This window comes from Phodopus roborovskii, unplaced genomic scaffold (assembly GCF_943737965.1).
Source record: "Phodopus roborovskii unplaced genomic scaffold, PHOROB, whole genome shotgun sequence".
Classification (NCBI taxonomy): Eukaryota; Metazoa; Chordata; class Mammalia; order Rodentia; family Cricetidae; genus Phodopus; species Phodopus roborovskii.
Window position 1 is genome coordinate 6,693,492 of NW_026126636.1, and position 10,627 is coordinate 6,704,118.

General features: G+C 54.9%; 1 protein-coding gene across 1 annotated transcript; it reads left to right on the forward strand.

The window, feature by feature from the left end:
• The first annotated feature begins 6,077 nt into the window (after positions 1-6,077).
• Zfp36 (ZFP36 ring finger protein) lies at positions 6,078-8,564 on the forward strand. Its single transcript, XM_051207629.1, has 2 exons — positions 6,078-6,230; positions 6,894-8,564. The coding sequence occupies exons 1-2, from the start codon at positions 6,207-6,209 to the stop codon at positions 7,815-7,817; spliced, it is 948 nt and encodes a 315-aa protein (XP_051063586.1). The 5' UTR covers positions 6,078-6,206; the 3' UTR covers positions 7,818-8,564.
• Positions 8,565-10,627: the final 2,063 nt, after the last annotated feature.

The window sequence follows — 10,627 nt, forward strand, 5'->3', positions numbered from 1 at the left end:
ATGACCTGGGCCCTGTGCCTGCAAACACCCTGAGACATGGGGTCCGCACACTGGGAGAGCCATCAGGGTGCAAGTGTGTACACACTGCCTAGGCCTTTCTCTCCCTGCCTGTCTTCAAGGCCAGGAAGCCTGAGTTGTCCGTTTGTCATCCCCTGCAATTCCCCAGGTCACTGGGATAAAAATCCTCAGCTACAGTCACTGATCTTGAGCCTAACTTCTTTTTATTTGGGGTTGTAGTGATAAGGTCTCAGTCCATAGCCTAACCCAGCCTCACAACATAGTCCAGGCTGACATCTAACTCAGAGCTGTTTACTCCCTGAACTTCCCAAGCATTGTGTTTATACCCTCTGTGTGTGTGTGTGTGTGTGTGTGTGTGTGTGTGTGTGTGTGTGTGTGTGTACACGGAAGGGGGCACCCATGTGTGAAGATGGCCTTTGGGTGGGGCAGTTTTCTCCTTCCCTCTTAGTTTGAGGCAGGGAGGGGCCTTGTTACCCTGTCTCTCCTACACCCCACTCCAGGCTAGCTGGCCGAGGGTTCCCAGGTGGTTATTTTGTCTCCACAACCCTCTTCACACAAGTCTTGGATTCAGACCACCGTGTTCTCAGTGTAGAGCCCAAGCTAGTCTTGAACTTGGGATCTTCCTACTTCAGGCTCACAACCCCTAGGATAATAGGGCTGCACCATTTGCTTTAACTACACTTACAAAATGCCTTGACATCTTGATGTGGAAGCAAGAAAATTGCAAGTTCAAAGCCATCCTGGGCCTCATCTCAGCCAAAAGAAAAAACAGCCTCAGTAATATCTAGATTCCCATATGACTAATAACTGGAACTATTCCCCAGAGTCACACATCAAACCGATCACCTGGATTTATCACTTGGACACCCAACACAGATCTCCTTGACTATTCTGTTTCTAGAAATGATTCAGGGATATAGTGATCTACACACTAACCCTGTCCAAGACAGAACACATCAGTTTCCAACCAGGGAATTACACCATATATTTGCTAGAACATGGCAGTCTGCTATAAGAAGACAGGGACAGCTGGCCCTACATGGTGATGTCAACATATCTCTTGCAGATAGGTGTGGCATCCAGCACTTATATACAAGGTCCAACTGCTAAAACCACACTCTGAGTGACAAGTGTATATTCTGCAACCCTATACCATGGAAGATAGGCACCAAGCTATATTCATTCAAAAAACATGGCTGCTTTTGTAGGGCCCTGTGCAGTGTGAACAAAGGTTTCTATATTTATTCGTAGAGATTAATAAAATGCAATATAGTACATGAAGCTGTAATTCTAGCATGCAGGTGGACTGGTAAGAGTTTTGAGTCCAGACAGGGCTGCATAGTGAGATTCTGTCTCCAAAGAGAAGTGTGTGGACCACTGAGGTGGCTCAGTGAGCAACCACACTTGTTAGCAAGCCAGGTGACCCAAATTCAATCCCTGGGACTTGTATGTTGGGAAGAGGGAACTGACTCACACAAGTTTCTTCTGACCTTCACTTGTTTTCTTAAAGGGCGTTTGTTAGTGGCCTCATTCATACTAGCATTTGAGAGCCTGAGGCAGAAGGATGGTTTGAGACCAGCCTGGATAAAAACAAGCAAATCCGTTAAAAGAAACCCTTCTTCCTAGGCTGGTGACAGCAGATTTGAAGGACAGGGAATTAGGATTCAGGGATACCATCAGCAAAAGTGTAGGGAACTGCACAGCACTGGGCAACCTCTGGCAAGGATGTGCTCTTGAGCGTGAAGAGCTTTGGCCTAGGTTCAGAGAGCACAGGGAGGAAGCCTGAGCAGGTTATGAAGGGCCTTTTCCTGTCCTGATGGGCACAGAGGGAGGTTGTACAGGTCTGTGCAGAAGCCCACGCCAGGGAGGGGTGTGTATGCGATGAAAAACCACAGAGCCTGCCCAAATGGCTCATGCTTGTAATCTCAGCATTTGAGAGGCAGAAGTTGGAGGTTTGCTGCAAGTTCGAGGCCAGCTTGCTTCTCATATCTAAAGGCTAACCATGGGCACAAGCCCCACCCCCAGCAGGGATTGACACACTGGCCATCCTCCCATACACATGGACCCTGCTCCATGAGCAAGTATTAAAGCAACCATCTAGACACGTGACTACTGAACCCTGTAACCACCACTTAACCCGCTATCTCGCACCCCATCAAGACTTTGCCCATCACAGGCTGACTCAGCTCTGTGGCAGAGCTGCTTCATTCGCTGGGGGACAGATAAGATTGGCTCAGACACTCAGCATCTAGGTGCGGGGGCGTGCACGTCTCTTCTGCCCATAGAGGCAGACACAGGAGCATAACACAACTAGCACCTCAGCAACTCGCCCCATCATGTGCCCGCTGCTACGTCAGGTGCCAAAGTTCACTGGTTTCACTGTCTTGTGACTGCTTCACAGGAACCACATTGTCAGAAACAGACAACCACCACCAAGGACACAGACCCACAAACACCATTCATTCATACACATTGTAGCAACTGTGCTGAGTGAGCCACAGAAAGCTCACAGTCTACTTCGATCCCATCACCCAGGCACCTGCGGGGAATGACACACTTAAGTCACCCCAGATCCCACAGCCGTTCAGTTACACAGATGGATGGGGTGAAAGTGACAGTTCCCATGAAGCCCCTCAATGACAGCTGCAGGCAGCAGTTACAGTTGACAATCCTCCGGGGGCCACTTGCAGCACACATGGCACACACAGGTGGCTCCACATTTATTTACAGGGTCCTGTTCTTTGGGGACCTTAAGCACGGGTCACAGGCTCCCCCGCCCTCCCCGCACCTAAGCCCCCAATTGCATACCTAGGACTTAAGACTTCCCACAACACACATGCAGCAAGCGCACCTCGCTTCCACTGGAGGTTTTGGCACACTGCTGTTCCTCTGCAACACTGCCTGGACCACACTGGCAGGCAATCACGCCAGGCACACTCGTGCCTCGAGTACACAGGCCCTACCTAGCCCGCCCACCGGCTCTCACACCCCCGTTTCCCCGTCCCCGCTTGTTTTTCTGGAAACTCAGCTCTGCATTCTCCTCCCCCCACCCTCCCCCAGGCCGGAAGTGCTTGCTATATTTTTAGCCTCTCTGGTTTCCGCCCCTTTCGCTCCCCCAGCCCCCACCCAACACGCACAGGACGTGGCCGAGTGCGCCGAAGGACCGTGGCCACCCCCTTCCCCACCGTCATTCCAGAGGGGATTCCCGGCCACGGCCAGGGCCGCGGATTTTCCCAGCTGGCTACGTAGGGAGCAGGGAGGAGTCAGGCCATGAACTTCCTGCTGGGATATGGGCACCCAAGCGGGGCTGGACGGGACCTCCCGACTCCTAGGCCTGGGACCTGGATCTCTGAGTGTGAGGGTGAAGTGGGACCTGGGCCCCCAGGTCATGAGGGAGGAAGGCAGGGGTCTAAGGGAGGATAAGTGGGGTCTGGACGCCTGGGTCTGAAGGAGTCCAGGCTCCACTTAAGATCATCTGTGTGTCTGGATCCCTGAACGGGCTATGGGAGTAGAGGTTGGGGGCCAGGGCTCCCGTGATGGGGAGGGGCAGGAAGGAACCGAGCACCTGATCCAGGATTCTAGGATAAAGACGTCTCACCTTGTGAGTCCTGTCGCTTAAAGTCATGATTTTCAGAGGATCGTCATTCTAATGCCACCCCCTCCCTCCCGCCCCAGCACCCTTTGGAGAGTAGCCGAGACCCAGGCGGCCAGGCTTTAGTCCCAATGACTCAGCAGATAAGAGGAGGGGTCCAGGCTGAGTCAGGGATGGCAGAAGCTCCCAGTCTCCAGGGAATCGAAACTGGAGTTACTTCTCCATGATCCAGACCCAGCCGGCCTCCGAAAAACCCCAACATGCCCCACCCCAACCCGCCCCCCCCCCCCCCGTTCTTCTTCTTCTTTTGGTCCTAAAATCGGCTGGCTCAGGGATTTGTAAAGTGGGCGGGAGGCAAATTTCTTGGGCCCCTCCTTCCCTTCTTTTCCCGTTGTCCTCGAGACTGTTTACAACAGACTGGAGCCCTGGTTACAAGAGAGGAACCCAAGCGTCCGAGCAGAGCGTCCTCGTCACGGCTTCCAGGAAGCCCCCCCCCTCCCCCGCCCTAAGCGAGTGAGTCACGGGCGAGCGGGAGGCCGCAACCGTGCCGCAGCAGCCTGGGGCCCGCCCAGCTCACGGGATCAGCCCAGGAAGGCCCCTTGGCTCCAGAAAGCGCTGCAACAGGGATTTCCCCCCCTCCGCCCCCCATGAGGCAAACCAGAGAGGATCCTGGCAGAATCTCCCTACCTCAATATGTGTGCACCACGCACCATGCAAGAACTTCCCAGCATTGTAATTACACTCCCAGCAATGATACCCCCGTTCACAAACACACTTTTTCACCGGAGGTAGCCTTGAAGTACCACTTTGTGTCATTGTTGTTGTTTACTTGGGTGTGGCAGCGGGCCATGCCTGGCATCCTAACACTACTTGGGTAGTGGGGACTGGAGGATCGCGAGTCCCAGGGCAGCCAGGAGGTTCTGCTGAAAAACAAAACCCTTACAGATCTGGTGGAGACCGATCCTCGAGAGAATTTTAACTTTAGTTAAGGCTGCTTACATTACAAGAGACCCATTCAACGTTGAAGGTGCCCCCCTCCCTTTTTCAATAGAGGCGAGCTTCCTCCCTAATAAAAGGCTCAAGCTATTCCAACCTAGAGTTTTGGAAGCGAAACCTCTTAATAATTTAAAGTACCGCTGGGGAAAGGGGCCCTATCTAGCCTTAGTAGACCAGGGGCGGGGGAGGGGCTGGGTCCCGATTTTTCCTGGGCCTGTGGACCCTTGACTCGTGTCTTACAGGTTCCGCGCCTGGAGGTTTTAGTTTTTATTTCACCTTTGCTTTTTATCTTTCTGTAATCCACTTCCTCATCTACATTTGTTTCCCAACGCCCTCTCCTCCTTACTGGCTCTCCCCTCCATGTATGTTTTTTTCTTTCTGTAATAGGGATTGGAGCTAAGGAGTGCCAAGTAACCACTCTAGCACCGGGCCTTCTTTTTTATAAAGAAGCCCTGGAACTCAGTCAGTAGCTGAAACTGGCACTGAAATCCCCGTTTCGTTTCCTCTACCTCTTAAGTGCCATGATTACAGCCATCTGCTTCTAGCTAGCTTTTTTTTTTTTTTTTTTTGGTTTTTTGAGACTGGGTTTCTCTGTGGCTTTGGAGCCTGTCCTGGAACTAGCTCTTGTAGACCAGGCTGATCTTGAACTCACAGAGACCATCCTGCTTCTGCCTCCGAGTGCTGGGACTAAAGGCATGTGCCACCAACGCCTGGCTTTTTTTTTTTTTTCAGGGCGGAGGGGAATTGGTTTTGTGTGTATGTGTTTGTTGTTTTTGTGGGTTTTGTTTGTTTGTTTGTTTGTTTGCTTTTCTCTGGATTGCTTTGGAGGTTGTCCTGGAACTCACTCTGTAGAGTAGGCTGCCCTGGAACTCAGAGATTCACCTGCCTCTGCCACCTAAGTGATGGGATTAAAAGCGTGCTCCACTATCGCCTGGCTAACCCTTCTTACTTTTTAAGACAAACGTGTCACCATGTTACCCAGGCGGACCTAGAACTCACTCTATAGTCCAGCCAGGCCCTGAGTTTTACTAGGCTCCTGCCTCAGCCTCCCTGAGTGGCTGGAATCACAATCTTTAAAAGGTGGCCTAATCTGTGTACGTCTCTCATTCTGTCTCTTTGTTTTTCTCTCGGCTTCTGGCCATCTCTGTCTCTTCCAGTTGGTCTCTCCCCGCCCCCGTCTGTCTCACACGCACACGCCCTCTCTGTCTCTGCCCTTGTCAATTGTCCCTGGAGCCCTGCCCCCACTTCTGCCCCAGTTCCCTTCCCGACTGTCTTCAGCCTTCGAAAACTACTCAGACGCCCCAGCACCATCGCCACCAGTCAGTCTTGCAAACACCCAGCTACCTCCCTGAGAAGGGCCGGGGCTGCCCGCGAGCCAAGTTCGGGCACATTTAGCAAACTAACCAGCAGAGGGGCGGAAGGGGCCTAGTACCCGGTGGGCCGGGCTGCGCCGCGGGGGCGCGTCCGGGAAGTCGCTTGGCCACGCCCCCGCCACGCCCCCAGGCGCAAAGCTCTATAAAAGGCGAAAGCTCGTTGCCGGCCGCAGCCAGACTTCTGCGACCCGACAGTCGGTGTCCTCTCCACGGCCGTTCGAGCCACCATGGATCTCTCTGCCATCTATGAGGTGAGTACTGGCTAGACGGCACGCCCGAGGCCCCGAGGCCCCAGACTTAAGCCGTGGAGCCTGCGTCCTCAGTGCAGGCCCGAGAGGCCGGGGGTGAGAAGGGAGCCCACTAGCCCCGCGCCTCGGCCCGGACACCGGCGGGCCCTGGGGACAGAAAGCTGGCGCACTACTGTCACTCGCGCGGGGCGGAAGCGGCCCCACACCTGCCGGTCCCCCTTCGCTCCCTCCCGCGCGGTTTGGCGCCCCAGCTAGTGAAGGAAGGGTTGAGGGGAGTTGACTCCCCTCAGAGTTCCAGAGAGATCTGGTCTGGGTCGGCTTTGACCGGTTCCTCCAAGTTGTGAAACCAGAGCGCCCATGGGCAGTCATATCCGGGGAGGTCTAGAGGCCCAAACTTGGGGAGCAGGGGTGTGCTCTGATTTGGGGGTGCCACCTCTTGTCGAGTCGGGGATACTGGGCTTCCTGGATCCTTCTGGATTAGCTTCGGTCGTGTTGAAACACTCAAATCTCCACGATCAGGTCCTCCCCGGAGTTTGTGTGATCCGGGTGGGGCTCAGACCCAGAACCCACAAACCGGAATGGCAAGCTTGAGTTCTTTACAACTGGGGCGGGGCACCGTCACCTTACCTTTTCTGGTGGCCTAACCGAACCCTATTCCTCTCTCAGAGCCTCCTGTCGTTGAGCCCCGACCTGTCATCCGACCTGGGAGGAACTGAGCCCTCGGTACTTTGGAACGTCAACTCCGACTCCATCCCGGCGGGGGTCACTTCCCGCCTGACAGGCCGCTCCACCAGCCTGGTGGAGGGCCGAAGCTGTGGCTGGGTGCCCCCGCCCCCTGGCTTTGCACCCTTGGCTCCCCGCCCGGGCCCTGAGCTGTCACCCTCACCCACTTCACCAACTGCAACTTCCACCTCCTCCCGATACAAGACCGAGCTCTGTCGGACCTACTCGGAGAGCGGGCGTTGTCGATACGGGGCTAAGTGCCAGTTTGCCCACGGCCTGGGTGAATTGCGCCAGGCCAATCGTCACCCCAAGTACAAAACGGAACTCTGCCACAAGTTCTACCTCCAGGGCCGCTGTCCCTATGGCTCTCGATGCCACTTCATCCACAACCCCAGTGAGAACCTGGCTGGCCCGGGCCAGCCCCATGTGCTTCGACAAAGCTTCAGCTTCTCAGGCTTGCCCTCAGGCCGCAGAGCCTCACCGCCACCAGGCTTTCCTGGCCCTTCCCTGTCCTCGTGTTCCTTTTCCCCCCCCAGCTCCCCACCACCACCTGGGGACCTTCCACTTTCCCCCTCTGCCTTCTCGGCTGCCCCTGGGACCCCTGTGACTCGAAGAGACCCTGTTCCAGCCTGTTGCCCCTCCTGCCGAAGGTCAACCCCTAACACCATCTGGGGGCCCTTGGGTGGCCTGGCTCGGAGCCCATCTGCACACTCCCTGGGATCTGATCCTGATGACTATGCCAGCAGCGGCAGCAGCCTGGGGGGGTCAGACTCACCTGTCTTTGAAGCCGGGGTGTTTGGGCCTCCCCCACCTCCTGCACCCCCAAGACGTCTCCCCATCTTCAATCGCATCTCTGTTTCTGAGTGACAAATGCCTAACTAGCATGGACCTGCTAGATCTCAAGGGGGCTGCTTATTGCTGTGGAGACCTGGGGGGGGGGAGACTCCCAAATTATAAGTGCCTCCCTGACATTCCAAAGTGCATTAACCCACTCCCCTGGTGCTGTGCTGGGGCAGGCCCCTAGTTTGCAAATTCAGTGTTTAGGTGTATTGGTTCCCAGGGTACCTAAAATGTAGCATTTTTGAGGGGGACAGTTGACAATTGGTCTTCCAGGCCTAACTCTTGGATTGTTTCTGAGAGAGGGTCTCATTCTGGAGCCCAGGCTGTTCTTGAACTTGAGGTAACCTTTCCTTAGTTTCCCAGGTTTTGGGGGTTATATAGGCATGCACCAGCCCCTCCCCAACTCTGGTCCCCTGGAATCTTAAGTGCTGTGAAGAGCTGGCTCCCACAAATCCATCCACGGGGAGGTTCAGTGTCTGGTGGTGGAAGCTTCCCCTGAGGGAGAACCCTGGTGCTCAAATTTCCCTCTGAAAGCAAATCGCCAAAGCCATTGCCAAATCCCTTCTCCAACCAGTGGGCCCTTTATTTATGACGACTTTATTTATTATAAGATTTTATAGTATTTATATATATTGGGTCGTCTACTTCGTTTTCCTTTTTGTAATATTAAAGTGGATACTGTATTAAGTATACTATAATATATTAAGTAATATATTGCTACCTTACAGGTCTATTTTTGTGGTTTTATGGAATTTTTAAATAAAATCTTGAGTGTGAATTGAGATGAATTGTTTATTTTGACGGGCCACAGCTGTGGGACGGTGGGTAAAGTGACCTCCAGGCTTGCCAGGGGAGCTGTGCTGCCTGGTGGCGCTTACCTGGCAGGAAATGACGTTACCCTCCCGGTTGTTCACCTGAGGGGGCGTGGTGAGGTGAGGTCACCCGGTAGAAACAAGGAGAGCTGGTTCTGGCGTTGGGGGCGCTCCACTCCTGTCCCTCCGGCTCTTGACCCAGCTCGGGCAGGGACGGGATGTTTCCGTCCCCACGGGGCCAAGGGTGGAGGGCGGGGCGGGGTGGGGAGGACGGAATGTGCCCGAACGCGAGCCGGGGCAGGGGGTCATCCCGAAGCCGGGTCCTGGGGGGCCCTGCACCCGGCGTAGAGAGCGGGGGTGGACTTCAAACTCTTGGCAGAGGACTTTTTTCTTTCTTGAACAAAGCCGACTAACTCGAGCTGTCTCGGAACTCTCGGCAATCTCCTGCCGCAGCCTCTGAAACGCTGGGATAACGAGCGCAAGCCCGGCTTTATTTTTTAATGCGTTGCGTGTGTATGAGCGCTCGCGCGCGCACGAATTAATGTGGCGGTCAGAAAACCTGCGGGACCCGGGGACAGAACTAGATCTTCCGGCTTGGCAGCAAGCACCTTTACTTGCCGAGCCCTCTCACCCTCCTCTTTATGGATTTTTTTTTGGGGGGGAGCAGGGTCTCCCCCTGAACCCGGAGCGGCCTGTAACTCTTGGTAATCCCCCTGCCTCAATCTCCTGAATGTTTAGGATTATAGACATGCGCCTTCTGGGTTTGGGGCAGGGGCTTTAAAGAAGTGTGAAGATTCTAGGCTCTCTCGGTTGGGAATCTCAGGTTCCAGGACCTAACAACTTGGGAGTCCAAACCCTACAAGCGTCTCCGCCTTCTGGCATGTGCAGACCCCAGGACCTTGGGCCCGATCGCGGTCGGGCATTTCCGGAGCGTCGTCTGCTTCGGCTCGCAGGGCGCAGGGGTAGGGCAGCCGCGTCCTCCGACCATACAAGGCAAGAGACCGCGGCGGCGGCCAGCCCCGGCTGGGCGGGCCGCGCCCGGAAGCTGCCCGCGTCAGGGCCCGCGCTCCGCCCCTCCCCGTTCCCCTCCGCTGCCCCACCCCACCCCCTCATTCCTCCACTTTTCTTTCTTCTTCTCCCCAACTCCTCCCACCTACAGCTATTGCTCCTCCCTGTTTCCCCTCCGGCGCTTAGCCCCAGCGACAGTGTGGGATTTGTTTTTGAGTCGAGCTGACGTTGTAGCCCTCCTTGCCAGTTTCTTTGCTTCCTAGTTGCTTCTCCCTCCGTTCCTTTGTCCTCCCCCCCCTTAGTGTACCCTCAACCTCGCTCCTCTCCTCTCCCCAAGCCCTGCCTGTCTTTCACGCCATCCTACCGACCTTTGGTCTTTCCTACCAGGAAACTGCCTCCCTTATGAGAAAGTCTTAGGCCCTGGGATGTGGAGCAGGGTTGGGAGCGGGAAACAAACTCCAAGACTCAGAGTCCTCGCGAAGGTAGAGGCAAGAGTGAGTGCAAGCAGTGCCGGGCATTTGACAGAGACAGATGGATGGACACAGGAAGGAAGAACCACACAGCGACCATCCTGGGGCTGGCCTCCCATTCCCAGCCCCCCGACCCCCAAAGTGTCTCCTGTTCTTTCAAAGCACACACAGAGTGCCTGCTCAGCTTCTGGAAAGTTCTGGTCTAAGACTATGACTAGATCCTGAAGAGAGAGTTCCCAGGTTAAGAGAACTTCCTTCTCTTGTAAAGGACCAATGGTGGCTCGCAACTGCGGTTCCAGAGGACCCAGAGCCTTCTCCTAGTTTCCTTGGGCACATAAGTGAGTGCAGGGAAGGCACTCACATGCATAGAATAAAAACGAATTGTTCTGACACAGGGTTTCTCTGGGTAGCCTTGAACTCAACGGAGATCACCCTGCTTCTGCCTTCTGAGTGCTGGGATTAAAGGCAAGGGCTTTTTTTTTGCGGGGGGGGGGGGAGTTCAAGACAGGGTTTCTCTGTGTAGCTTTGGAGCCTGTCCCGGAACTCA

Coding starts and splice junctions, on each gene's coding strand:
- Zfp36 (XM_051207629.1), top strand. CDS start 6,207: ATGGATCTCTCTGCCATCTATGAG. Junction 6,231..6,893: donor ATCTCTCTGCCATCTATGAG/GTGAGTACTGGC, acceptor TTCCTCTCTCAG/AGCCTCCTGTCGTTGAGCCC.